The 27,662-nt window shown below is 50.0% G+C and overlaps 1 protein-coding gene across 1 annotated transcript in view; it reads right to left on the bottom strand.

Annotated features, from left to right (window-relative positions):
• Positions 1-27,662, bottom strand: part of ABCA13 (ATP binding cassette subfamily A member 13) — a 322,891-nt gene that overhangs the window by 275,644 nt on the left and 19,585 nt on the right. The window contains exons 4-16 of the mRNA XM_046020270.1: positions 24,687-24,841; positions 23,510-23,538; positions 21,420-21,583; positions 19,079-19,209; positions 17,315-17,321; positions 14,497-14,623; positions 11,597-11,761; positions 10,453-10,637; positions 7,357-7,484; positions 6,813-6,910; positions 6,390-6,563; positions 5,284-5,489; positions 4,339-4,478 (exon numbers count right to left, since the gene is read on the bottom strand). Coding sequence (XP_045876226.1) covers positions 4,339-4,478; positions 5,284-5,489; positions 6,390-6,563; positions 6,813-6,910; positions 7,357-7,484; positions 10,453-10,637; positions 11,597-11,761; positions 14,497-14,623; positions 17,315-17,321; positions 19,079-19,209; positions 21,420-21,583; positions 23,510-23,538; positions 24,687-24,841 — 1,709 coding nt within the window. The remainder of the gene's footprint in view (positions 1-4,338; positions 4,479-5,283; positions 5,490-6,389; positions 6,564-6,812; positions 6,911-7,356; positions 7,485-10,452; positions 10,638-11,596; positions 11,762-14,496; positions 14,624-17,314; positions 17,322-19,078; positions 19,210-21,419; positions 21,584-23,509; positions 23,539-24,686; positions 24,842-27,662) is intronic.

Raw genomic sequence — 27,662 nt, 5'->3', positions numbered from 1 at the left:
AAATTAAGGGGTGCCTGACTCAGTAGAGTGTGTGACTCTCCATCTCCATATTTTGAGCTGGAGCCCCATGTTAGGTTTAGGCATTACTTAAAAATTAAATTAAAAAAAAAAGAAAATGAAAGGAAATTAAGGAAACAGTTCCATTTATAATAAAAAATAATAAAATACTTAGGAATAAATTTAACCATGATGTCATCTTAGTTGAACCTCCAGACTACAGCTAATACTAACATTAATACTTACATCAGGGATGCCTGGGAGGTTCAGTCAGTTAAATGTCTGCCTTCAGCTCTGGTCATGATCTCAGGGTCCTGGATCAAGCCCCACATCAGGTTGTCTGCTCAGTAGGGAGCCTGCTTCTCCTTCTCCCTCTATCCCTCCCCACCAACTTGTTCATGTGTTCTCTCTCTTTCTCTTAAATAAATAAAGAAAATCTTAAAAAATGTGAGGACCTTCATGATGTATGTGTGTGTGTGCGCATGTGTTTATGATTTTACATATTTATTTAAGAGAGACACAGAGCACAAGTGAGGGAGAGGGAAAGCAGACTCCCCACTGAGCAGAGAGTCCGATGAAGGGCTCGATCCCAAGACCCTGAGATCATAACCTGAGTTGAAAGCAGATGCTTAACCGAATGAGCCACCCAGGTGCCCCTCAATGATGTATATTTTTAAGGCAAAGACAATGCTAGAGAAAAAGGAAGTTTCATTTCTTAAGGATGAAAGAGCTCATCCAATAAAAATATGTCAGTTCTGAACTGTTTATATCTAATAATGTAACTTAAATGACATATAGCAAAGCTGGTAAAGCTAAAAGGAAAATGGACAAATCTACCGCTTCACCGGGAAATTTCAACTCATCTATGTCAGCAGCTGATTAAAGAGGTAAATAAGACTTTATTTTTTTGTGCTTTCACATACTATTTATTTATTTATTTATTGTGTTATGATAGTCACTGTGAAATATATCATTATTTTTTGATGCAGTGTTCCAAGATTCATTGTTTATGCACCACACCCAGTTCTCCAGTAAAATCTTAAAAAAAAAGAAAGAAAGAAAGATTGGATAAAAGTATTATATTTGCCCTGGGAATATGTAAAAGAATATTCTTATTTCTACAAAATACACTGTTCAGTGAAGAATTAAGCTTGGTCAAGGAGAGGTCGGGGCTTTGTCCTCAGTTCTTGGGAAGTGATCTCTAAGTCCTTGGGATTTCCTGTGTCATAAGCATGTCTTTCTCATATAGAGGCTTTGGGTATCACCAGATTGCTTACGAGTGTGATTTATAGGGGGGCCTTTGGGTCACCTGCTATCGGCCTGATTTCCAGAGAGACTGGAAACTAAGGTCAGACACAAAGGTATCCAACCACCTCTATATGGCCAAACCACAGTAAAATCTCTGGACACCAAGGCTCATGTGAGCCTCCCTGGTAGGCCGTACTCCATATGTACATGACCTGTCACTGCTGGGAAGAGCTCCTGCTGTCTATAGCTCCTCTGGGAGAGACAACTAGAAATGGTGCTGGAAATCCCCTGGATTCTGCCCCAGGTGCCTCTCCCCTTGGCTAATCAGGGTAACTTGTATCCTTTTCATTTAGCAAAGTATAACCATGAAAAAAAATTAATTAATTTTAAAAAATAAAAAAGCGATAAGAAATAGATAAGATGTGGATGATTAACAAACTTGACCTACTTAATATATATAATTACTACATCCAACAAGGACAGAATTGACATGGTTTTGAAGAACACACACATTTACCAAAATGGACCATGTGCGCCACAAACACATTTCAACAAATTCCAAAGACCAACCATTGAGAATGTTCTCTCGTTAAAATAGGTGAGAAATTCAGAGTTTTCTTTAAAAAATCACTTTAAATGTCCCCAAATGTCAATGAAAATTAAACAATATCCTGAAATCATATTAAATATCAGGAAGTTTTGAACAGAATGTTAATGAAGACTATGACCTATCAAACTGTGTGCCCTATACTAGAGTTCTGCATAGAAGAAATATTGCAGCTTTAAAGCATCTATTAGAAAAGAAGAAAATCGGGCCATCTAGGTGGCTCAGTCATTAAGTATCTGCCTCCGGCTCAGGTCATGATCCCACGATCCTGGGAACGAGCCCCGTGTCAGACTCCCTGCTCAGGGGGAGGCTGCTTCTCCCTCTGCCCACTCCCCTTGCTTGTGCTCTCTCTCTCTCCCTCTCTCTCTCTTTCTGTCAAATAAATAAATAAAATATTTAAAAAAAAAGAAAAAAGAAGAAAATCTGAAAATCAAGAAGCTATAAAAAGAACATCAAACAGAATTTAGTAGAAGGAAAGGAGGAAATAATGCAGATTAAAAAAAAGGAAATTCATGAAACAGGAAACAAATTAGAAAATCTATGAAAGAGGACCCAAATGTACAGAACAGAGAATCAAGAAAACTCCATCCTTGGACAAGCTCTATTTCCATAACGGAGCAAGCCTTGAGGCGTCGGGATGTGCCCAGTGAGTATCGTCCAGACAGAGGGGAAGTTCACAGGCTCCGGAAAGAGACCTTCTACAACAGTGTCTCAGCTTTAACACTGGAGCTCTGGGGTCTCTAGCAGAATTTAATATCCACGAGCCTCAGTATTCCCATCTGAAAATGAGTCAAAATGGAACCCAGCTCCAGGGTTGACAAGGGGACTGGATGAAATAATTCATACAGAACACAACAAATGTTGTGATTGTCAGTGTTATTGAGACTTCTGAACTCAGGCTTCTCACAGATGCCAAATGTCTCTCTTGCCGCCTGTGTTTCTGGAAATGGTCAGGAGCCAGCCACGCTCTAGCCCTGGAGGAACACACAACCAAGGAGGCACGGCTATCAGCCCAGCACCGCTGCTAAGGGCAGAGCTCAGTGTGGCCCACCTGCAGCCAAGGCAGAAACCCAACGGGCAGCTCGTGGGTTTGACACTGACTGCCACGGAGAGGGATTTCTCTGGCAGCCTCATAAAACAGCGGTTGGAGTATGGGAAGTCCTGGAAAAGTTAAAAATGGAACTACACTACCATCCAGCAATTGCACTACGAGGTATTTGCCCAAAGGGTACAAAAATACAGGTTCAAAGGGACCCATGCACCCTGGGTTTACAGCAGCTTTGTCAACCAGAGCCAAACCGTGTAAGCAGCCTAAGCGTCCATGGGCAGATGAGTGGGTAAAGAAGACGTGGTTCATATACACAAGGGAGTATCACTCCACCATCAAAAAGAATGAGATCCTGCCATTTGCAACAACGTGGATGGAGCTAGAGAACATTAAGCTCATCGAAACACATCAGCCAGAGAAAGACAAATACCATACGCTTTCAGTCATACGTGGAATTTAAGAAACAAATCTACTGAGCAAAAGGGAAAAAGAGAGAGAGAAACGAAGAAACAGACTCTTCATTGCAGGGAACACGCTGCTGGTCACGGCTGTTGGGGGGGCGGTGCTCGGGGGGAAGGGGAAGCAGGTGATGGGAGGAAGGAGCGCACCTGCCGTGATGGGCACCGGGTGACGCAGGGGAGTCCTGGGTCCCTGTATTGTACACCCGAGACTAATATTACACCATATGCTAACTATCTGGAACTTAAATAAAAACTAATAAGCAAAAAATGAAAACCCCATCAGTTTGAAAAGGAAGGAAGGGAGCGAGATCTGGTGGCCATGGCCATGGAGCAGGAACCCCGAGTGGAAGCAGAGGTGCTCCGAGGGCAAGGCTGGAGCGCACACGGCACAGCCAGTGATCGTGGTCCCCGAGGAGAGCTGGACCCAGACCACCAGCTCTCCCCTGGGACGAGTCAGAAACACAGGTCCTACCCTGCCAGCGTCTTCTCAGAAAGAGGGCCTTTGGGATAAGGGAATGACTGCCTGGGGGTCAGGCCATTGCGAATTTGTACAATTCATATTTGAGGGGATGTTTGGTTTTGGAGATGGCACGGGAGGAGGGGAGCGGGCTCGACGTGAGGTGCTGCCCCGGAGGGCAGGGTGCGTCTAACAGCACAGGAGTGACAAGGCCCCACAGGAAGCAGCTCTGGATTTCTCGGGGTCCGTCATGCCTGGTCCACCCCTGTCTGTGTTTATCAGCCAAACCAGGACAGGTCAAGAGGAAAAGAGGTCACTGGTAGAAACGGCTGAGACAACCAGTCAAGCCAGGGCCCCGGTCCGTCTAGCTGTAACGCACGGCGACAACGCACAGTGGGCATCAGGGGCAAATCCTCGGCAAGCCCTTCCTCCGGCACCCTTCATAAATAGGGTGTCTCTCAGCAACAACGCACGGAAGGGGGAGCAGCCCAGGTTCCCACAGCGAAGACGGCTGACCTACCAGACAGACCGCTCTGGGCACTTCCTTGCACGTTCGCAGAACGGACCAGTTCACAGGTCTTCCTGATAAGTCCTGTGAAGCCTTTCCAGTAGGGCGTTTCCTCCAGGGATGACTGAACTGTTCCTAGTGCGCGAAAGATCCTGCAATCAGAGAACCCAGAGAAAGCTCGCCTTTGGTTGCGGTTTTCCAGAAGATGACAAATTCCTCTACGGGCCAACAGACACGGGTGCCTGGAAGTCACCTGTGTCAGAAATAAGAACCTTCGTGATATAGTCTTCTTACTAGTATTTGATTGCTTACGAATTCCCTCACCCAGTTTGAAGAGCGAAAGTGATGCGTGGGAATATATGAAAGGTAAGACACAGCAAGTCAGGAGAACAGAAAGAGGAAAATACGACATAATACAAAATCAACTTTGCAGCTGAGAATGTTGTGGAAGATTAAGTCAATGATAAACCTCTAAGGGGCTTGCTTAATATCTTATATTTTTACTTATTTTTTATTTTTTAAGGATTTTATTTATTTATTGGACAGACAGAGATCACAAGTAGGCAGAGACGTAGGCAGAGAGAGAGGGGGAAGCAGGCTCCTCACTGAGCAGAGAGCCCGATGCAGGGCTCAATCCCAGGACCCTGAGATCTTGACCTGAGCTGAAGGCAGAGGCTTAATCCACTGAGCCACCCAGGCACCTATTTACTTATTTTTTAAAGATTTTATCTACTTGAGATTATTTATCTACCCCTAATATGTTGCATTTTTAAATGCTTTCCAACAGTACCAAATAGGTCAGTCTTTTTCTAAAGATTAAAAAAAAATTATGCCTCCCCCCAGAAATAGAATATACCAGAAACAGAATATACTAGAAATAGCATATACTATGTGGATCCGTCGTTTCGGTAGATGCTTCCCAGCTGTTCACCAGTTTCGCATCACACACAGACTCACACTGCTGCTGCGAGCTGGTCCTCACAGTCACCGGCAAGGTCGCGGTCCCCGGGTGGGGCGGCCGCTGCCAGCCGCCGGGAGAGCCGCCTGCAGGAAAACCTCATGTCCTCCAGCTGCGCTTCCACTTCCTGCCAGCCCAGAAACCCTTCGGATCCTGAATCTGGCACATCTGTCTGCCCAGTGACGACTTCTTGCAAAAGGCGATCCTTGACAGGAGAAGAGCACGTTGATTCATAAGGACAGGGTGGCCCCAGGACGCAGCCCGTGTCCGGTCTCCCATACCAAGGGCTCTCTTGAAGTGTGACTCCAAGACTGTGCCCTGTGGACCGATTTTGTAACCTGAGGGACCGTCCTGGACTTGCCTCTTTACCCCCAAATCAAGGCCGGTCCAGCAATCAAGCCTAAGGGACACAGGTGTGAAGCCCACCTGTGCGGTCCCCCAGTTGCCCCACGGGACCCAGCCTCCTTGGGGTCACGCTCCTGTGATTCTGCTCCACGATTAATAGCCCACATCCTCCAACCAAGAAAACACACACACACACACACACACACACACACGCCAGAAGCACAGGTGCCCCTTCCAGCCCACCCCTACCAGGCAGCGTGAGAAAACAAGAAATGAAACACGGCATGCAGAGGAAGAAAATGAATAGCAGAAAGCAGAATGGTACTATCACTTGCAGGGCTTGGCGAGAAAAATATGGGTCGAAGGGGACATCATGGAGTTTACTAACAGACCGCTCCCCACTCTCTCGAGCTCTCAGCAAGGGGCAGGGACATGGAGGAGCAGGGCTGGCCACGGCTCTGTGCTCCAAGCTGGTCGATGCCCAAAGATACGCTTCCAGTCTCTCGACGTCTGCAGCCAGGGATGGAGTGGACAGGGAGCCCGGAAACCAGGGGGGTGGGGAGGTGCGGTCTGAGAGTTCGGGGTGCTCTTGGGGAAAACTGCTGTCAAGGAGATTTGGGCCGGTGGGTGATGGGCAGCCTCTGAGGGGCCAGAGGAGGGATGGAGCAGGGGCAGCTAGATTTCCATGGGATGGGGGGTGTCTAACCTGCAAAATCAGCCCACTGGCATCAGCAGATGAGATCAGAAGGCGACTACTTACCGCGTCCTCTGCTGACCGCAGTAGCTCGTTGAAAACGCTGCTCTTGGTGGAGTCATGGGGACACGCCAGCGCCCGGAGGCGCTCCCAGGTGCCAAGGTTCCCACGACATGGGAGCACCTCCTTCCCAGACAAGCTGGCATTTAGGCACCTGTCCGTAGCCTTCTTTACCAAGACCTGAAAGACGAAGGGGAGAAGGAGGGGTGACTCAGAGAGGCTTGTGTCGCCCCCCAAGGGCTGGAGAGCCACAACCAGACACCAGCAGCCGTCTGAATTCCAAAATAAGACAAAGCTCTTCGAAAAGTTGTCCTCTTTGCTGGCACATTTTGCCAGCACAGCTCACAGCAGGGGCAAAACGGAAGAAGGCATGAGCTGCTTGAACGTTTTCTCAAACCCGTTGATTTGGAACGCTGTGCTGTGCTTTACCTGCTTCCACTGAAGGAACGCGTCCCTTTCTGGGTGCAGTCGCTCGGGTCCGCGCAGTGTGGAGCTGTTAGCTGGTCTCTCCAGGCACGTGAGCACTGCTGTAAAGTCGACAAACGGACGCATGACTATTTCCCCTAAAGCACACTTCTCCCCACCCGGCTTCTCCACACGGCCGCGACGAGCACAGGGAATTCAGAAAACCTGCAGCTTGGCAAACTGCACCTGTTATCAGACATTTTATGATCTCCCTGAGAGAGGAAAACAGAAAATCATTGTGCTGTTGTTTCATGCGTCCTAGAGACGCGTGAGGATGGCATCGCGGGGAGAGGAGAGCTTCACTTCAAAAGCGACATCGGTCCTCATTTCTTCTCTCTCCACCACGGAGAGGGGAGAAGCCCCCGCCCCGCCTCCCAGCCACCCTGCAGAGCATAAAACACACCGTGATAACTATGCCCAACAAAGGCATCAGGCAGTTTCAAATCTGCTTTTCAGTCTCACGTGGGCCCCTAGTGAGCCGGAGACAAGTAAGACCCAGCCAGTTTACCTTGAACAAAACGCAAATTCTGGGCTACGGCGTTCCTGAGCGTCCCAAGGAGCAGAAGCGGTCTCTTCAGGGCTGGCCACAGGGGCAGTTCTCGAAGGACATTCTCCAGCTGCTGCAGAGGCAGTAATCTGAGGGCACAGGAAACTATTTGAAGAAGAGTGTCAGAATGCCGCGCTCTGCGTGGTGGGCGCGGGACCCATAGAAGGTGAATTAGCAGGAGCTGTAAGAGTCTCCCAGGGCCAAGGACTCCCAGCCGGGCAGCTGGACACCTGCAGCCCCTGCGTGGGGAGTGGAGAACAGGCCCCTGGTGCAGACACAGTTGCTCCCCAGCTGACAGCTGCAGAACCCATGCTCCCCAGGAAGGCAGGCAGTCACAGGGGTGGGGGAGTGAGGGACACTTGTCCAGCTGTCCCAGACAGCCGAAGCTCCTCCCCACCCCAGAGGCTCTCTGATGCCCCCAGAGGGTGCCCCACTCAGGAAGAGGGAGGGAGCTACCCAGACGAGCAGCTGGAAAGACAGGGACTCCGCAGTGAGAGAAGCTGAAATTGGAACAGAATGTTCGAGTAAAGAACCAGGTGGGGGTCACACTGTGGGAGCAAGTGCCCCAGCAGGAGAAGGCAGACCCTCGGGCGTCCCTGCAAGCACAGGGATCTCCTGCCCTGGAAAAGAAAGTGAGCCGGAAGCTGAGACCCAGAAGATGCTGCTAGGGGCACCCGTGCAATGTGCCCAAGGCTGGGGCCCAGCGACAGGTGGCACCTGGCCCTCGCCTGGCCCTGCCTGGCCCCATGCCCACACCAGCCCGCCTCTCCCACATCTCATCACCCCGGTGCAGGAGGTCCAGGCAGGAACAGGCGACACCACAAGCACCCCCTGTCTCTAATGACGTGTGTCCTCGGTCCCATAGGAAGGCTTGATGGGCCTTCCGGTTGGAAGTTGGGACTTGGAAGAGAGAAGGTGTGAACGATTGGTGAGAATCAGGTAGAAGTAATGAGCTGTGATGTTCTGGCCAGCAGTTTCCCACCAAGGGCAGTGTGGATGGTACGAGGATCCAGAGGCGCCGTGGGCAAACGAGGGCTAACTTCAGGACGGGCAGGCAGCATCTAAAATCATGATGACACCGAGCACTAAGTGGGACACACTGAGGAATGCCAGGAGGGGACGCAAGCCCAGCGGCCGAAGCAGGTGTCAGCACAGAGGACGGCGCTGGGACTCGAGCCACGGCCGCCCCCACACTGAATGCAGGCAACAAGCCGCTGCGAAAACACGGGATTCACAAGGCAAGACTGAGCCGGGAAGGTCTGTGCGAGGGCACTTCGGAGGAGGAAACTCAGTGAGCCTATGAAAGGCGGGATGGAGGGCCCGGGTGGGGGAGGGGGAAAGAGTTGAGGAGAGAGAGGCAGATGCCGTGGGAGGCCTGAGACGTGGGAGATGTGAGACGTGGGAGTCGTGAGGGACTGGGTAGCACTTGTGAGCCGCCACTAAGTGTGGGGTGTCCTCAACCCCGGGGTCTCCCTGCTGGCCATAACAAGGGGTGGGGTGGGTCCTTCCTTCCTTAGAGAGGAAGACACAAGGCCACGGGGTGGGGGAGCTGCATGAAGTCTGCAGCAGACCAAGGGTAAGTGTAACTGGTAAGGGACTCGGGGGCCACCAAGAAATGCCATCAGCATGGGAAGGTGGAAACCCAGGGACCAGAAGTGCACGAGCTAGAGACATGCTTGTTACCCAGATGGCCAAGCGGAGGCCATCTGTATCCCTGAACAGAGGTAGGTGTGGAGAGAAAGGGAGGCTCCAGGGCCCCACGGCTGGCCCGGCGCACACAGTAGCTGCGGGGAGACCCCCCAGCTTCCCGTCCTGAGTGTGGGCGGAAAGAGAAGCCCAGGCCAGCCACACCTGGTCCTCCAAGGGGGTCTCTCACATCCCCAATCCCTGGAGGAGCTGAGAGCCAGAGTGCCCCGGGGCTCTCTGTGGCCCGGGCAGAAGCGACAGGGGCATGGGGAGGTTTGTAAGTTCAGGAAGGTGACCTACTCTATGGCTAGCACCCGGGAGATCTCTAAGATAAAACAGGAAACTAGACCTTCAAAAGCAAGATCCTCCTTCCTCACCAGGTTCCAGAAAACTCAAGGGAGTCGGAAACGTGTCCAGTTATGTAGATACGTGTATTATGTCATGTGTATACTAAGAACACGCCCCGACCCCGTGCGATTCTAACGATGCAATTCTCCCTCGTGCTGTGTGGCAGCAGGTGGTCCGAGGCCCGTGGCTTGAAGAGGACCCTTCGGAGACAATATTGAGACATCCTCTGTTCGCTTCCAAGGAGAGCCTATACCTGAGGCATGTAACGGGGCCAAGTTCCTGCCAAGGGCAGGGCCTGCTGAAAAATAAGGCCCAGTACCGCAACAGAACCGACCCATCGGGAATCCGTTCGGCTTATCTCAAAAAGGAAGAGGCCACCACTCTACTCTTCCCCATTTCTGAAGTGTTTCCAGACCTCCCGCCAACATTTCAACGGTGCAAAACTTCAAAACAACCGTGAAAACAGTTCCTTCCATGAAAGAGCCTCCACAATGCTTTTGTTCATTTTAAAGTGTCTGAAATCCAGAAGACTGACCCCCTTCTTGGATATGCTCCCCCACCGGGTTGTTGCCCTCATCTGAACAGACACAGGGGGACGCCGGGGGCGGGGGGCGGGGCATGTTCCAGTGGGTTAAATGTCTGCCCTTGGCTCAGGTCATGATCTCAGGGTCCTAGGATCGAGTCCTGCATCCGGCTCCCTGCTTGGCAGGGATCCTGCTTCTCCCTCTCCCTCTGCCACTCCCCCTGCTTGTGCTCTTGCTCTCACTCTCTCTCTCTCTCTCTGGCAAATAAATGGGTAAAATCTTTAAAAAAAAAAAAAAAAAGAAAAATACAGACATCAGTTTGGGGCAAATGATTCGGGACGGTCCCCACGACACCAGCCTGGAGTCATCTCCCAGCTACTGACTAGGAAGCACTGTCTAGCCGTGGTCCTGTGAATTCTGCTCTCGCTGTCTCATTACACGTCCTTAACATTCAGGCTCACGAGCCTAACCAGTAATCAAACAGGAAAGCACGCCTTACATCTTGGGAGACGGGCGGCTGCCGGTGGGGCCATCTGCCGCCAAGCTGTCACTCAGGAGGGGAAGCAGAGCCTGCAGAACCTTCACCACCTGCTGTGGCTCCCGCCCCTCCACGACCGGACCTCGGAGAGCTTCCAGGCTGCGGGCGGCCCCGGCGAGCACCTGCTGGAGAACGCCAGGGAACACCTGCACACGCAGAAATGGAAACAGTGTTATTAATCGTAACCAGTAGACAGGAAAGCGTGTGCATGGGATACAGTAACGGAGTCTTCTAGAGGACGGATGGCCCGTGTTTATGATGTTGCCAGATTGAAAGGTCTGTCACATGCTGTAGGCTTTAATTTCTACTCAGAAACTAAGGATTAGAAATGGCATCAATGGCTGCACACAGTGTTTCCATTGGGCTCCCGTTTCTCTTCCCTTTGCCCCAGTGACACTTGCAAAAGAGAAGGCGGGGGCGCCCGCAGGGCTTGGTCGGTGGAGCATCCAACTCTCAGTTTTGGCTCAGGTCGTGATCTCAGGGTTGTGAAATCGAGCCCCGTGTCGGGCTCCACACTCACACCCATGAAAGCGGGCCACAGCACCTTTCTCAGTTTCCCTTAAATTGGTTACGGTTCGAGTACGGTGCTTCTCGTCAAAGCCAGAGTGAAGGGACAGGCTGAGTGGCGCCCCCTACCTCAAGAGCTCCAGGGGGCTGGACCCCTGCTTCCGAATGCCCAAGGTGATCATCCAAGGAGCCCCGTGGAAACATGCCAAAAACACACTACAGTTCTTGTCACGGCCACGTGTGCATCTCAGTGTAAGACAGGCTTTCTGGGGACGTTTGCAGTGAGGCCTCAGCGAGTGGAGGCCGGCGGACACACGCAGGAGAAGGGCACTTATTGGGCAGGACCTGGGGCTCCCGGGGCTTGTCCCTGGAAAGGGCAGCAAGGAAACAGGGAACAGAATGCGGGGAAAGGGAACGGGTTCTCAGCTTTGTAGCTGCACAGGACCCTCATCCAATACCACGGAGCACATTTACACCCCGTGTTACCTGAGTTCCCAAAAAGAAATCAAATGCTATAAAAATCAATAAAATCAGAGTTGAGAGATGGGGAGAAAAGAGATGGGTGTGGACACGCTGAGCGGGTCTCTGTGGACGGCACCTGCTTGGACGCTTGCAGCCAGCTGACCGCATGCACCAGGTAGTCTGTGGCCTCAGACCAGCGCGGGGAACAGTCTGCAGGGTGACCCTCTGGGACAGCTTCGTCCTCGGAAGTCCGGGACAAGACGGAACATACCATCCGCTCCAAAGCTGCTTCTGTGGGAATCTGCCAATGAAAAGAAACATCGTTACAAGTCTGCTTTTTTCAGAATGTTCTCTTCCAAGAATAATACCACAACCCTGGCAAGGAAGAGCTCAGGGCTTTGCTTGATGGGAGAAGGAACAGGCTGATAAAGGGTCGCTTATGTGGTCGGGTGGAGGGACGCCTTCTGGAATGACCTGCTTCAGGATCATCCACAAACAGTGGAAAGAGCAGTTTCTCCGGGTCAAGGACATGGCTGAAAGCAGACAGCGGGCCAGCCCCATTCACCTGGCACCAGGCACCCCCAAAGCAGCTTTCGCCAGAAACATTTTCTCTTCCAGTTACCAAAGGCGGACAAAGCCGGGACAAGTCACACTGGACTTGTGGGTCAGAAACGGTTTGACATTTTGGACCCAAATCTCCCTTATTTCTGTACATGAACTTCTACACACAGTTTTTCTCCTGCAGCTCCGTAAAAACACTTCCATGTGCGTGGGAACGAGCCACGTTCCCATTACGTGGATTTACAGTAACTGCGCACGACGTTCCAAAACCTCTACGGATGGCGACAGCCAAAAGGAATTAACACTCCACAGCCTCCTTGGAAGCTTCCTTCGGGACACAGAGGACTGACGCTCACTGGTGACTATCACAAAGCCACGGTATCCCGTGAGGGAAACATGGCCCCGTCCCATCCCACAGGACTCGCACAGTCTCTGAGACGGGGACACGGCTCGGTCAGGTTTCCTGCAATGGCCTCGTGATGGGTCATGGGGGAGGGAGGACATGGGGGTCACACGGGGACATGAGCCGTGATGTATCTGTCTTCTGGGTGGGCAGTGAAGAAAGGAAGCGGGAGAGATTCCTCTCTTCTGGGAGCAGCACGTGCAAAGGCCCGGAGTGGCAGTGCCCACAGTCAGATGGGACCAGGGGAGGCCCTGGGAGGCTCTGCGAATGCTGGATGGCGAAGGGCCTCATGTGGGTGGGGGGCAGGGTGATGGTGCCCCGAGGTGCTCACCTCCGAATGCCCAGAGCCTATGAGTAGGTTTTCCCTCAGCAGGTGGAATTACGGTTGCTGACCAGCAGACTCTGAGAGGGGGAGACCACCCTGGATTATGAACTGAACCCACTGAAATCACAGGGCTCCTTACACGTGGGAGGGGAAGGCAAATGCCTTGGAGAAAATACCCCATCACCTCTGTCCTGAGGGGAGAGGGGCCCGGAGCCACGATGCAGCGGCTTCTAGAAGCTAAGAAGGGAAGGAGAGCGCACTCCCTGGAGCCTATAGAAGGGACACAGACATCCTGCTTTGAGCCCCCAGACACCCGTTTGGGATGTCCGACTTCCAGAGCTGTGCCATCATAACTGTGTGTTGTGTGGGACCACCAGGCTGGCGGAAACGTGTCCCAGCAGCCAGGGAATCCTCAGACCTGTGACATATGCTCTGTGCCCTTCCCGACCATCACTCTTGTAATTCTAATCTTTTTAAAGATTTTATTTATGTATTTGACAGAGGGAGCAGAGACAGAGCATGTGCAGAAGCAGGGGGAGCAGCAGAGGGAGAGGGAGAATCAAGCTCCTCGCTGAGCAGGGAGCCCAATGTGGGACTTGATCCCAGGACTCTGGGATCATGACCTGAGCTGAAGGCAGATGCTTAACCCACTGAGCCACCCAGGTGTCCCTGGAATTCTAATCTTGAAATACTTACCATTCTAAAGTAAAGGTTCTGTGTAATGTGATGCAAACTACATTCCAAAATAATGAGAAAGCAGGATCCTGAGTCTAGAGAAAGCAGAGTAGCATCAGCCCCCTGGCTTTCCCCTATGCCCACGACAGACGCCACGGGGCCCAATTCCAAGTTCCATGGGAGGTCAGTGGTTAGTGAAATGGTGCCAGGTGCAGGAGGAGCCCAGGAACCCACCCATCCTGGCCAAGCCTGAGACCCGCTGGCAGAGGAATTTTCCAGACACACAGCTGTTAGCAGCAGCATCCAACAGAGGCCAGTGGCTGACCCCCAGACTCATGGTACCGGTCAGTAACCCAGAAGTGAAGAGCAACTGTTCACGTGCACATAGTGGCTGTGAAAATGTGAGAAGTGCCAGCCGGGAAGTGCCAGGTGGTGGACCTCGGAGAAGTGAGCAAAACCCATGCCCTGAGCATAGAACAAGACCCAAGCCAAAGAGCGCAGGTCTTGTCCAAACGTCCAGCCCCTCGACCCCAACCAGCAAGGCCCTCACCCTGGAGGGATCTGTGCAGCCAACGGAGACAGGTGCACGGTTTTCGGACCCTGCCCCGTGCAAAGCAGGAGTGCCAGCAAACACATGGGACTGACAAAGGAAAGGCACGGATAGAGAGCCTTCTAGAAACTCAGGAGTAGCAGTGGCGAGCTGGGTCTCCAGGGCTCAGCTCTTCCAACCCCTTTAGTTTATACAGTTTGAAAAGGGAGGCTCCTATCTGGTGAGCCCCCCAGCTCCTGCCCCTCGCTCCCGTCCCGACCCCTTGTAGGGGCCAAGAGAGAGAATGACTGTGACTAATTATTCTCTTACTTCCAGACCACCATTGGGGCTGGGATACAATGACCAGGTAAGAGGAAGGGAGACTTCTAGAAGGGCCAGACCGATCCAAGTGGCTCCGATGCTCGCGGAGGACTCCCTGTCCTGCTTGTCTCCCATCCCACTGCCCACCCGCCCTAGGAGCACCCTTCGAGGAACTCTCTTGAGGGGAAACCCCACAGTGTGAGAAGCCTCAAGCGAGCGTACCTCCTGAAATTCCATGGAGTAATTCAGGATTTGTTCTGCGTGAAGGTCATCGAAGCCAAATCGGGATTTGAGGTCAGCCTGGACCTTCTGTGGGTCCCACACCAGCTCCCGCAGGGACAGGTTGTATCTGGACCCTGCAAGGCAACCAGTGAGGGACCCCCGTCAGTTAAGGCGGCGACAGTGCGACGCACGATTCAGAGAGCGGCGCCTCGTTCAGTCCACCGGGAAAAGCAAGTGGAGACCAAATGCTCTCCAGGCAATCAGGTCGGAGAAGCAAACAGAAGGGACCACAGGATGCCTCACAGCTTGGTAGGATGGCCCACAGCCCTCATATTCTGACCACAGAGTTTCCAGACGGAATATGACAACATATTTCAAGAGCTCTACGAAATTCCAATCACCGAGCCTGATAATTACACTTTTAAAAAATCCTTCTCGAGAAGCCTAACCAGATGCATGAAGAAGTAACATACACCACAACGCTATGGCACTGGTCTTACACGGAGTCCATACTAAAACCCGCGAAGCATCTAGCATCAGGAAAAGGATAAATGGCAGTAAATTCGCAGCAGAAAATACTGCCCTCTTTAAAACCACATTTCCAGGGTGCCTGGGTCCCTCGGTCAGTTGAGCATCTGGTTCTTGATTTCAGCTCAGGTCATGGTCTCAGGGCCATGGGATCGAGCCCTGAGTCACCTCCGTGCTCTGCAAAGAGTTTGCTGGTCCCGTTCCCTCTGCTCCTCCCCCTGCTCTACCTCTCTCTCAAATAAATAAATAAAATAAAATACTTCTCAAAAAATAAATATATAACCGCATTTCTGAAAACCATTTAAGGTCACAGATAAAAGATCCCTTAAAAGAATTAATCAAGGTATAAAACTCATTAGGGACCCAAAGAAACCAGCAACACTTCCTGGAAACGGCACGTGCAGAATATAATTCCAAACCCACCCACCCCCCGAGGTTTGACATAATTTCTGTGACTGTGGCCTGGCGACTGCAGACCTAAAAGCTTATAAATTCCAAGGTGAGCCTTCCTCTGAAATCCCAGTAGCGTGACAGTGTTCGGATCGTGAACCATAAGCCTCTCCTAGGCGTCCACATATGCAAAGGACCACAAAACCATTCCCACTTGCGTGACCTCTCGGTACCCTTATTTTTTTCTTAGTTTTTATTTATTTGAGAGAGAGAGTCAGAGAAAACACAAGCAGGGGGAGCAGCAGACAGAAGGAGAAGGAGAAGCAGGCTCCTCACTGAGCAGGGAGCCCACCATGGGGCTCGATTCCAGGACCCTGGGATCATGACGTGAGCCAAAGGCAGGCGCTTCACCGACTGAGCCCCCCAGGCCCCCTCTCTCAGTACCTTTAACTTAATACTGTGGTTCTCCAGGAAGGACATAGTCCTGCCGCTTACAAAAGGGTCAGCTAGAGGGGACTTTAGGAAGGCATCGAAGTGGGGCAGATCCCAGAAACCTGAGACCCCTTGCTCTTAGTCTAGCTGTCTATGCATAAAGGGGACAAGGTCTGGTTCTATGGTTTTATTTTAGTTTTAACATTTATTTAATTATTTACTTATTTACTTATTTATTTATTGAGGGCAGCGGCAGAGGGGGAGAGAGAATCCTAAGCAGACCTCGCACTGAACGCAAAGCCAAACGTAGGGCTCAATCGCAAGACCCCGAGATCAGCACCTGAGCCAAAACCAAGAGCCAGAAACTCAACTGACTGAGCCACCCCAGGGCTCCTGGTTCTGAGATTTTAAACTGACATTTATTGTATGTCAAAGAGGCAGGCCCCAGGCCAGGCCTTTCCCTCGCCAGGTCTTGCTGAGTTCCCCACAACACGCCAGGTAGGTGTAATAATTACCCTCTTCTGGGGGAGAAGGAAGCAGACAGTGAGTCATATGATGTCACGCTGCTGGCTTTTGTCATGACTCAAACCCAGATGGGAGCCCCGACCCTGCGTGGTAACCGTTAAACTCTGCTGCTCTCAGAACGTATCAGGATTATGCACAGAATTCTAGAAAGGAGGGGAAAACAGTGACACCAGTCACTGAGGGGTATCAAACTATAGAATCATTCTGGGGCACCTGGTAGCTCAGTCATTAAGCATCTGCCTTCAGCTCAGGTCACAATCCCAGAGTCCTGGGATCAAGCCCCGCATCAGGCTCCCTGCTCAGCCGGGAGTCTGCCTCTCCTTCTTCCTCTGCCTGCTGCTCCCCCTGCTTGTGTTCCCTCTCTCACTGTCTCTCTCTGCGTCAAATAAAGAAATAAAATCTTTTTTTAAAAAATCAAACAATGAATCTTGGAACACTGAAAAAATAAAATAAAATTAAATCATCATCATCATCATCATTCTAGAACAATGAGAAACAATAGGGTTTGACACTCGGTGCCGGACGGCAGAGCTCAGATCACAGGAATGCACAAGTTCAGTGGAGCACGTGCCTGGGCCCTTGACCCCAAGTCACTGACAGGCGCGTCCCTCCCCTTCCCACACCATGATCTGCTCATTAGCCAAAGGGACTTTTCTAGGAGACAAGAGAAAAGAGAATAATTTTTAGTCACCTCAAGGTGATTTGTCATAATGTTCCTCAGCTCTGACTCCCTGACAACTGAAAAACTAGCTTATTTTAATGACATTCTTAACTGTACGTATAGTTCCAGTTGTAAGGTAAATGGATTGTTGTAATTTGGACGGACGTCACCAGGGCGGTTCCGTTCTGAGGCTAAGGACGGCTGGTTCCCACTGGAATCACCCGGAGGAGAAGCAAATTCGACATTAATGACTAGTCTTTCCTCTTGTAGAGCCCAGAGGACAGGGGCTCTCCTACCCAGGAGGGACTCCTCCCTATACCAAGTCACCAGAAACAAGAAGAACCTGAGTGTGACTGGGGGATGGAGGATGTCACATCAGGTTGTTCCAAGGAACCAGAAAAGTCTGGAAGGGGTAGAAATCTGTGCATAACCACCTCATGACATAGGTCAGGAAACAGATTTCAAGAGTTAGCAGCAGGCAGAGAACATGATCCTGGGCTCCTGGCACCAGGTCTGCCTGCCTGCCCCTCTGTCTAGCCTTCACATCTGTGCCAGGAACGTCTGTCCACAATGCTGGTCCAAAAGCTGCCCCAGCATTCTTCTGTGATTTGGCTCAGCATCGCTTTCTGGATTACCCCCTGCCATCACCCACTGCCCCAAACACAATGGGCATAAAATGCACGCGGCTCTTGCCAAAGCCGGGCGCTTCATGCATAGTTCTTCCTGGTAGCTCTCCCTTGCATCTTTGATGAACTAGAACTCATCCTTCAGAACCTCTCCTAAACGCTTTTCCTAAGAGGCCAGATCCCTACTCTGTGGGCTTTGTTTTTTCTTTACTGAAGCATCTCTCTCCTGTACTAAGCAGGACTTCCCTGAGAGCAAGAACCATGCATTATTCCATTTCTTATTCCCTCTCATAGGACAATGTTTGGTTCATAGGAAGTACTCAGTACGTGTTTATTGAAGGAGTGGATGGGTGGGTGGGTGGATGGATGGATGGATGGAAGGACGGACGGACAGATGGGTGAGTGAGTGGTGGATGGATGATTACGTGGATGAATGATGGATAGATGAGTGTATGAATCCTAACTCCACTGCCCGTTCCCTTGAATTTCCCTTACAGAAAGAGATAGAAATAGAGAAAAAGAAAGAGAGAATTAAAATATTCAGGTCCAGTTGGTAATTGAAGAAATAATACCCTGAACAGAGAGTAGAAGAGTGGTTAAGGGGGAGCTGAGAGGTGGGAAATTGGGAGATACTGGTCAAAGGGTACAAACTTAGTTATAAGGCAAATAAGTTCTTGAGATCTAATATACAGCATGGTGACTACAGTTACTAATACTGTATCATACGCTTGAAATTTCCTAAGAGGTCTTCGGTGCTCTCACCAAAGGGGAGGTAACTCACTGGGGGAGGAGAGAGACAGGCTCGTTAACTCCACTGTGGTAACAACTGCAACAATGTATGCATGTCTCAAATCATCACATTGTATGCTTTAAACCAATAGTATTTTAAAGGTGCCTGGCTGGCTCAGTGGAAGAATGTGGGACTCTTGATCTCAGTCGTGAGTTCAAGCCCCATGTTGGGTGTAAAGATAACTTAAATAAATAAAAAAACATATAAACAAGGTTTGTCTGTTTGGGCTTTCCAAGTCTACCTCCATCTGCCTTTCTATTTTTCAAATATTTTCTTTTCCAAATAGGAGCAGAAGAGAGAGGAAAGATTCAAATCACAGAACCAATGACAGGTCTAACCCTCAAGGACATCAAATAAAAGAATTTTAAAATCAGTCATTTTTTAATTAAAAATAACCCATTTATGAGCAGTGGCCACAGAGTTTCAATAATGGTAGAAAGTCAAAGTCAGGTTTGAATTCCAAATTTTCTGTCTACTTCCACCTTTTAGAAACAGGAACCATGGTTTCCTTTTGGCCTTTGACATTTTGATTAAATCATTTTTTAACAGCTTTAGAGCTCTGCGGTGGCTGTTGACGAACGTGACCAGGGGAACGTGTGAAATCCCACACGCGCTCTCGGGTACACATACCAGCGGCGGCCATCCCGTGCTCCTGCAGAAATGTCAGCGTCGAAATGGTCACGTTCAGCACGATTTCAGAAACCGTGGAGAAAGTGTGGTTGAGGGGCAGCCAGTCTAAATCTTCCAAAGCGGCCAAGGAACTGGAACCAAAAGAAAACCAAAGTAACGTGAGCGGGCTTTGCAAACTGAGGGCAATGGACCCAGACTTACTTGTGACCTGGCAGCCAGGTCCCAGCCCTTTGCAGGATGTGGACAGACCACAGACTTAACCAGCTCTCAACGTGGCTTCAAATGTGGCCCTGACTCCCTGGACTAGGGACCGATGCTTCCGACAGCCGGCAAGGCCAGCTGGGGTGCAAGCTGTCATCACCTCTAAAAAGCACGTGGTCAGACACCCCCACTGCTTCGAGCTCAGGTCATCAGTCTGAACTCTGGAGGTCCCCTCCTAGAATAGCGAGCATCCCAACCCCCCACTGTCTGAATCCATGCATCTCAGGATGTCAGGGGCACCATCAGGGGTCGCCAACCGGTTTCACAGAATGAGGGGCTCCGGGGAGACCGCGTCTATATTATGTTCATGTTATTCTTCAAATACCTAAACGTTGTATTTTATAAGTAACTGTATTAAGTCTAATTATAAATAATAAGCCTGTAAACTGAAAATCCATTCACAGGAAGTAGGAATATGTCTAATCTTAGCAACAAGAGACCAGCAATATATAAGCTGTGCATCGGACAGGCTACTTCCCTGCAGCTTCCCCTTCAGGAACGTCTCGCACGGTGTCCCTGTGTGATGAAGGGCATCCCACGATGACAAGACAGACCATTAATAAATGATCAGTCTGCCCGATACCACATCCTTTCTTCTTTGTAAAGTTTTACTTATTTATTTGACAAAGAAAGAGCGAGCGCACAAACAGGGGGAGCAGCAGAGAGAGAGGGAGAAGCGGGGCTTGATCCCAGGACCTTGAGACCATGACCTGAGCCAAAGGCAGAGGCTTTCACCGACTGAGCCACCCAGGTGAGCTAAAAATACTTATTTCTAAATCTAATGCCAATTTTCTTCTTTTTTAAAAAATGGTAGTTCTTACTGGGTATGGTATAAGCAATATATTTTGGAACACTGAAAATAAATAAAATAAAATAAAATAAAATAGTAGCTCTTTTTTAATTGAAGTCAAATCGACTGCATGCGGATTTTCCTGACCTTGCATCACCGAAGTGGAATACAGAAATAAGATTAATGCCGGAGCTGACATGGTTCCACAACCGTCAGCAATAAGCCCTAGTTTCAAACTCTGTCTCTCTCCGGAGATCCCAGTCACCGCCCACGCTAACATATTCAGGGCCCAGTGAGCAAGGGCACCTGTGAAAACGCACCCACTATATTCAAATATATGACTTGTCAATCAACCCACAGACTGTCAAAACATGCCCCGTTCTCCTCTGTTGACTGATAGGCCTTCATAAGAAAGTGGAAAGTCATGATCAAATTTAGAATTTTCTGAACTTGGGGCACCTAGGGGGCTCAGCCTGTGGAGCCTCTGCCTTCAGCTCAGGTCATGGTCTCAGGGTCCTGGGATTGAACCCCACATTGGGCTCTCTGCTCAGCGGGGAGCCTGCTTCTCCCTCTGCCCCGCCCCTCCTCCAACTCATGCTCTCTCTCTCTCTCTCACTCTTCCTCTCTCGCAAGTAAATAAGAAAAATCTCAAAAATCAAATAACAACCATTAAAAATGATCATCTGAAGGGGCGCCTGGCTGGCCCAGTTGAGGGAGCAGGGGACTCTTGCCCATGGCATTATAAGTTCAAGCCCCACGTTGGGCAGAGGTTAAAATGAAAATCTTTAAAAACAATCACCATAATAAAAATAATCGCTTGAAGACAACGGGAACGTATGAAAAGTTAATGATGAAATGTTAAGTTGCCAAAATCTGGACAACATGACTGCCCTTGTATGAAATATCCGCATGGGTAGACCAGGAACGGACACGAAGGGCCATCTCAGGGTGCCGCAATTCCCGATCTGTTTCTTGAACGGAACAAGAGATCAGCCAGATACACAGATATCCCCATGAAAAAGTGAGGAGAAGAAAGCCAACACACCTATCATGGTAGATTTCTCTCTTTTTTTTTTTTTAAATATTTTATTTATTTATTTGACAGAGAGAGAGAGCACAAGTAGGCAGCGAGGCAGGCAGAGAGAGAGGAGGAAGCAGGCTCCCTGCGGAGCAGAGAGCCCAATTTGGGACTCAGTCCCAGGACCCTGAGATCATGACCTGAGCCGAAGGCAGCGGCTTAATCCACTGAGCCACCCAGGCACCCCTGGTAGATTTCTCTTTTGCACTTACTTCAAAGCCGCCTGGAGGAGGTATGCCCCGCCACGGAGACGGTCTTCCACGCGGACGTTGTTTGCATACAATCTTGGCAGAAGAAATAGAAACTTCCAGATATGGGGCTGCTGGTGGAGCTTTTCCAGTTTCGAGATGACCTCCTCGGTCTTATTGAGATCCATCTGTGGGGGAAAAGTACCGAGAGTTCCTGCTTCCGTGTCGTTCACGACTGAAGAAGCAGTGGGGTTGGGTTGACTTCCAGAACCGCAGCAGGTGCAGACGCGGGCCTGGCACGCCACCGCTTTGGACAGAGGAGGTTTGAAGATCATCCCGTTGGGTTGGGATTTTAAATACTGGGAGGCTGTGGACTTCACAGACACAGAGAAGTATGGGTCTGTTTTTCTCACAAGCTACATCATCGTCTACGATCTTGAGACTTGGAAATAAATGATTAGTTGTTCAGACAGAAATGGAAATGGAGCCCCTGCTCTTATTTGAGGGTTTTCTGTTACCGCAGCAGAACCAACCCTAACAGAAGCGCAGCGTGAGTAATTAAATCCTGGACTCCCTCCGCACGAGACCCCCATCCTGCCCTCCCCCACCACTGTGTGTCATGGCCCAACCATACAACCTTGGTCTGGAGGAAGGAAAATGAAAAATCACAGCTAAAAGAACATCCCAGCAATACAGAAAGGGAATAAGAAACTACAGTCCAGATTTCCTTCTCCTGGATTTAAAAGAAAAAAAAAAGAATGAGGGGCACCGGGCTGGCTCAGTTGGAAGAGCAGGCAACTCCTGATCTCAGGAGTCATGAGTTCAAGCCCCAGGATGGGTATAGAGATTAGAAATAAATAAATAAACAGGCAAATAAACTAACTTCAACTTTTACAAAAAATGAGACTGGAGGGGCCTGGGGGGCTCAGTCATGAAGCGTCTGCCTTCAGCTCAGGTCATGATCCCAGGGTCTTGGGATTGAGTCCTGCATTGGGCTCCCTGCTCAGTGGGGAATCTGCTTCTCCCTCTGCCTCCTGTTCATGCTTGCTCAAACAAATAAATATAGATTTTTTTTAATTTTTTAAAAATAAAATAAATTTAAAAACTGAGACTGGAGGTTAAGAATTTAAAGTGTGTGTTTCAGCGGGCAGATGTGGGAAGGGCTTCCTCCCCGGGCAGAGGTGTGTGGAGAAGGGGGAACTAACTCCATCTCACTGAAGCTGTAAATCAGTTGCTTTAAACACAACCTGTAAGCAGGGCAGGGAAGGTCGGGTGCCAGGGCAGGACTGAGATGGGGTGTGTGGGAAAAAGAGGAAGAAAATGCATCTTCCAACAGCATGGTCGGCTTGTTCAGAAGGCACCCATCTGCGTCAGCATGTAGTACAGAGACTCTGGAACATTCTAGATGCCTGAGCTTTCCACACCACACCCTAGCTATGGCAAAGCGAACACCAAGCAAGGGCCTCCAAAACATTCCTGAGACAGCGAGCTCCCCCAGGGGAGTCACACCCCAGCCTCCCCCCCCCCGCCCCCAGTGGCATCTCTGGGAGGACAGACCCAGGTCTGGGCTCTGGGGCCCCATGCCCGGGGTTCCAGCCCTCAGCAGGTTCAGCCCAGAGTCTTGCTTGAGAAAATCAAACTGCGCCTTGCAACCCACGTCTTGAGGGATTCTGGCTGTCTCAAATACAGTGCTGCTGAAAACACACCATTGGAAAGAAGAGCTTGGGGATGCCTGGCCGGTTCAGCCGATGGAACATGCAACTCTTGATCTTAGGGTCATGAGTTCAAGCCCCACGTTGGGCGTGGAGATGACGTAAAGGAAAAGTATTTGAAAAATAAAATAAAACCAGTGCTTTGAACTTAACCACGAGGTCTCTGGAGAATGTTTGTTAAGATACTTACGTATCTTATACTTAAGTATACTTACGTATATACATATACGTGTATACGTATACGTATATGTATACGTATATGCGTATACACGTATATGTATACGTATATACGTATATGTATATACGTAGATACTTATATATATATTTATATAAGTATCTACGTAAGTATACTTATATATATACGTATAACATTAAGCTTCGAATGTTTGTTAAGATACTTACGGCTAAGAAACTGGAGCTTGGAGAAGAATCTGCAATAAAAGAGATTTCAGGTGTTAGTTCAGAGAGCAGTCAAGCACTGGCCAGCCCGGTTTTAGTTCTAAAACCAAGGCGGCTATCACCAATCCTGGCCCCAACCTTGAGGACAACCACACTGGGGAGCAAGTCTGAAGGTCACGGTCACTGCGGATTTGCAAAGCAAGAGAGAATGGATTGGGTGCCAGGAAATGACTCAACGGGTCAAGCAAACCTCAGTCATGGCCAACAAAGTATTGATTACTCTATCGATATCTGATGCCACAGGCATTGTGAGTACTCAGGACAAGTACTCGGGAAGGACAAGAAAGAAAAAGAAAAAAACTCGAAGAGGCCAAGAAGAACAAAGTTATGGTTTTTTCAGATTCTCTGTGGAGTCACAGTGGGACACGGTAAGAGAGGCACAGACCGGTCTCTGCCCTCGCATTTCTGGGGTGACACAGTGACAGGAGCATCCTTTGCTATACCGGGTCTTAGTCCCCAGCCCTTGACAGGAGAGCCCGTAAGACTTGGGGAATTTCTGGAATGATAAGAGTGTCTTTGTGTGCTATGAGATTCCTGGGGGCTGCCCCCCACCCCCGGCATAGGGCCAGGAGGGGGGCCGACCCCCCCCCCCCCCCAGGAAGTTCCGTATCTGATTCTCCGTCTCTGTCACTGATTCGTAAATAAGAATCAGAGCCTGCTAGGACGTGGCCACGCTTCGTAAGGCACATCCTAGGATGCGGGCATGCTTCGTAAGGCACAGACCTATCTGGCCCCATAGCCCAAAAGGTCTGTCAAGAAAGCTAACCCTCCAGAGCATCACTGTGTTGAAAGACACATCCAGCTCAGCCCGAAGGAGGGGGACGAATCAGGAGGACCTGCGCGCATGCGCGTGTGCAGGGGACCTGCGGGGAGACGGCACGGACCGCTTGTAGCCCCTCCAAAGGTTGCACCTGCTCAGGACGCCTTCCCGGGCAGGAAGTGGTAGTAACGGGGCCTCTCAACGAGCCCCAGGTGCTGGCCCTCCCACACAGAGAGCGGACCTCTTCCCCACAACCCCACAACCTGATGCCATGAGGCAAACTCAGGCGTAAACAGGACGTGAAGGACCTTCTGGGTGCTTGGCCTCCGTGAGCCCGTGTCTGCGTAGAGACTGACTTGCCTGGAGCCTTGGATCTTCCTGCCCACAGTTCCTGTAGGATTTTTGCCTTGTCCAAGATTTCACAAATTTCTTCGGCAAGGTCCTGTATCTCTTCCAGGAAGGCCAGGTCGTTGACCTTCTCGCGACGGCCGTCGGCAGCCCAGAACCTAGACGAACTTTAAATAAGTGGAATAAATATCACGAGATCACTTCACACACGGTCCCATTTCTTGGGCACTTCTCAGGTTCTCGAGACCCAGAGCGAACACGCTCTCGACCAACCTGGCACGCGTTTGCGCCTCCATCTACCCTGCAGAGCCCTCTCTCCGCGACCTTCCTCCCAAAGGGAAATGATCATTTTACAAAAATCTCCACCAGCAGGAGATGAGACAGCTGTCCTCAATCTATCATCCGTGATGCTCAACCCTGTGTCTGTGTATTAGCGGTTCCCTGTGCTGGTTTACTTGGCAACTGCCACACAGCACGTCCTGGGACAGGCATCGCCGGGGACAACAGGGTCTCCTTTCAATTCCAGAAGAGCCCTCTGGCTGGGGGGGTGTAGGCGGGGTTCAGGAGGATGGAGTGGAAGGAGACAACCAGGCTTTGGAGATAGAGAGGTGGAGACTCACATCCCCCAGGAAGAGGACCGAGAGGATCTTGAAAGAACTCCCTGGGGAGTGTGATGCCACACTCCTTTTATTCTCTGTATCTCTGAGGCTTTGACCCTGGGCCTTGCTGATGTCTGCCAACTCCCTCCCAGGTGACCCTATTCCTACAGACATCAAAGGTCTCACCAGGGGGTGATTTCCCTGTCTGCACATCTTGCATTGATAGGACAAATCTCAGGTATGAAGATGGGGTCTTTGGGGAGAAGGAATAATGCAAGATATCTAGGGTAGCGGTGGGAAGGAGGTCTCCACCCAGGACAGCAAGACACCTGTGCAGGGACATGGGGTGTATCTGAGGCCGAGTGGACACCAAGACAGAGGCTAGAGAATCCTTTCCCCAGGGGGCAGTGTTGGGGGAGGGGGTAATGGTCTGCCGTAAGGAGGAAGTCTGCAGGGAGCTGGATATTTAAGCCTCTGTCCCGTTTTCGACTAGGATGTTCACAGTCTTCTCTCCTGAGGTTTTAAACACAGTATCCTTTCCCTTTGTCACATTTGGGAGAAATAAGCCTTTCGGTGTTTTTAGTTGCCTCTGAGTTTATTTTCGCTGTGAGTAATTGCACCGCTAGCAGAGAACAGACGTAAAGTGCAAGAGCAAGACCAACCATCAGAGCAGTGACCTCAGCGGAAAATGCCAGGACGCATCTCAGAACAGCCACACGCATGACCACACATGCTCTGAAGGAGTGTCCCCTTGACTTCAACAGCAAGGCCCTGGAAAGGGAGTCCCGCAGGGATGGTCAGAGTGGAGGCTCCCAGCATTTCCAGACGCAGATGTGCATGGACTAACCTCATGCTGGGAAAACGCACACCAAGCAATTCTTCTTGCAAAATGAGGGCAAACTGCTATCCTATCCTCTTCTTAATCTTATGTATCTCACCTACGGCAGGAAGGCGGGGTTTTCTCAACTAGTAAGAGAGAATTCTTCTCACCGCCTTTGGAATCTGCACTGGCCATCCGGTCTACAGAGAGTCTCCAATTCAGTGGGAACTTATTTTTAATCAATAAGACACAGCAGGTTTAAAATAAGAAATCATTTCACAAACTGCTAGTGATGAGGGAGCAGGAGGCTGGCTGAGGACAAAGCAAAAGCTGGCACCTTGCACCCCCTCTCCACCCGCTTCCCTCGGTAATATGTGTGACATTCCTCAGGCACCTCTAACTGCCCTAAAAGAGAAACAAATAGTTAACTTGCAGAGATCACAATCCTGCAAGACAGGAGTCTCCGTTGGTTTACCAATGTCCTGGAGATTTACAACAAAGAAGCTATGTTAACAACAGCACAATTTCCAGAGGCAAATAACTCAGTTCCTCAAGCCCTAAATAAAGTTAAATTTCTTCTAAACCCAAATCTCACTAACAAGGACACTTGATGGGAGAAATGTGAAACTTTATCTCTAGATCTCCAAGATAGTGTTGAGAATCATTGCCAAGCATATGGCCCACTAATATACAACTAAAGGGTCTCACAAGAAGATTTTTACTACTAGTAATAAATAACCTTTCTCCCAACAATAGTTAGTCCCTCGAGGTCCTGGAGACCTTGCTTCCAAAATTCCTTAGAGACTAACATCATCCCCTTTGTTCTCACCTACCCAGTTCCTGTGTATATAAACAACGACTCTTCACATCCCCGGGGCAGCAGCTCTTCCTGCCCATGGGTCCTGTCCCCATGCTTTAATAAAGCACCATTTTGCACCAAAGATGTCTCAAGAATTCTTTCTTGGTCATCGACTCCGGACCTCAGCCCACCGAACCTCACCTAGGTTCTAAAACTTCATCACTAGGAGTGTGTTGTGACCAGGTGTCACAGGCACATCCAAGACAAAGAAAAATTAAAACTGGGGGACATTTTTCCTGACTAGGAAGTGGCAGAGCTTGTTAGATAATGACCGGCCTGCATGACCCTGGACATGGTCATGTAACCTTAATGAGGTCAGAACAGATCCAACCAACACTGACCAATGGATAAAACCATTTCAAGGTCTTTCAGGTCAGAGCCCACCTAGACACAAAGAAATGAGGCCTAGAGAGTCAAAGTGGATTTGCTGGAAGCGAGCACAGTGACACAGCTGAGCCAGGACCAGATCCACCCAGCCACACACTCGCCGTCACCTGTCACCTGTCACTGACACCCCACAAGAACCTCACCTGTTAAAGGGCATCCTTCACTTTCAATGGGTCAGAATTCCAAAAGCCCAAGAAAGTACTTATCTTTTCTGAATAAAGGATTAAAAGGAAGCTCTCCTGGGAACCCAGAGAATTAGCACACAATTAGCACAAATAACACACAATAGAAAATGCTGTAATTTAAGGCAAATTTCCCTGTGA

The sequence above is a fragment of the Meles meles genome, chromosome 10 (genome assembly GCF_922984935.1).
Source record: "Meles meles chromosome 10, mMelMel3.1 paternal haplotype, whole genome shotgun sequence".
In the NCBI taxonomy this organism is placed as follows: Eukaryota; Metazoa; Chordata; class Mammalia; order Carnivora; family Mustelidae; genus Meles; species Meles meles.
This window is presented reverse-complemented; position numbering and strand designations above follow the sequence as displayed.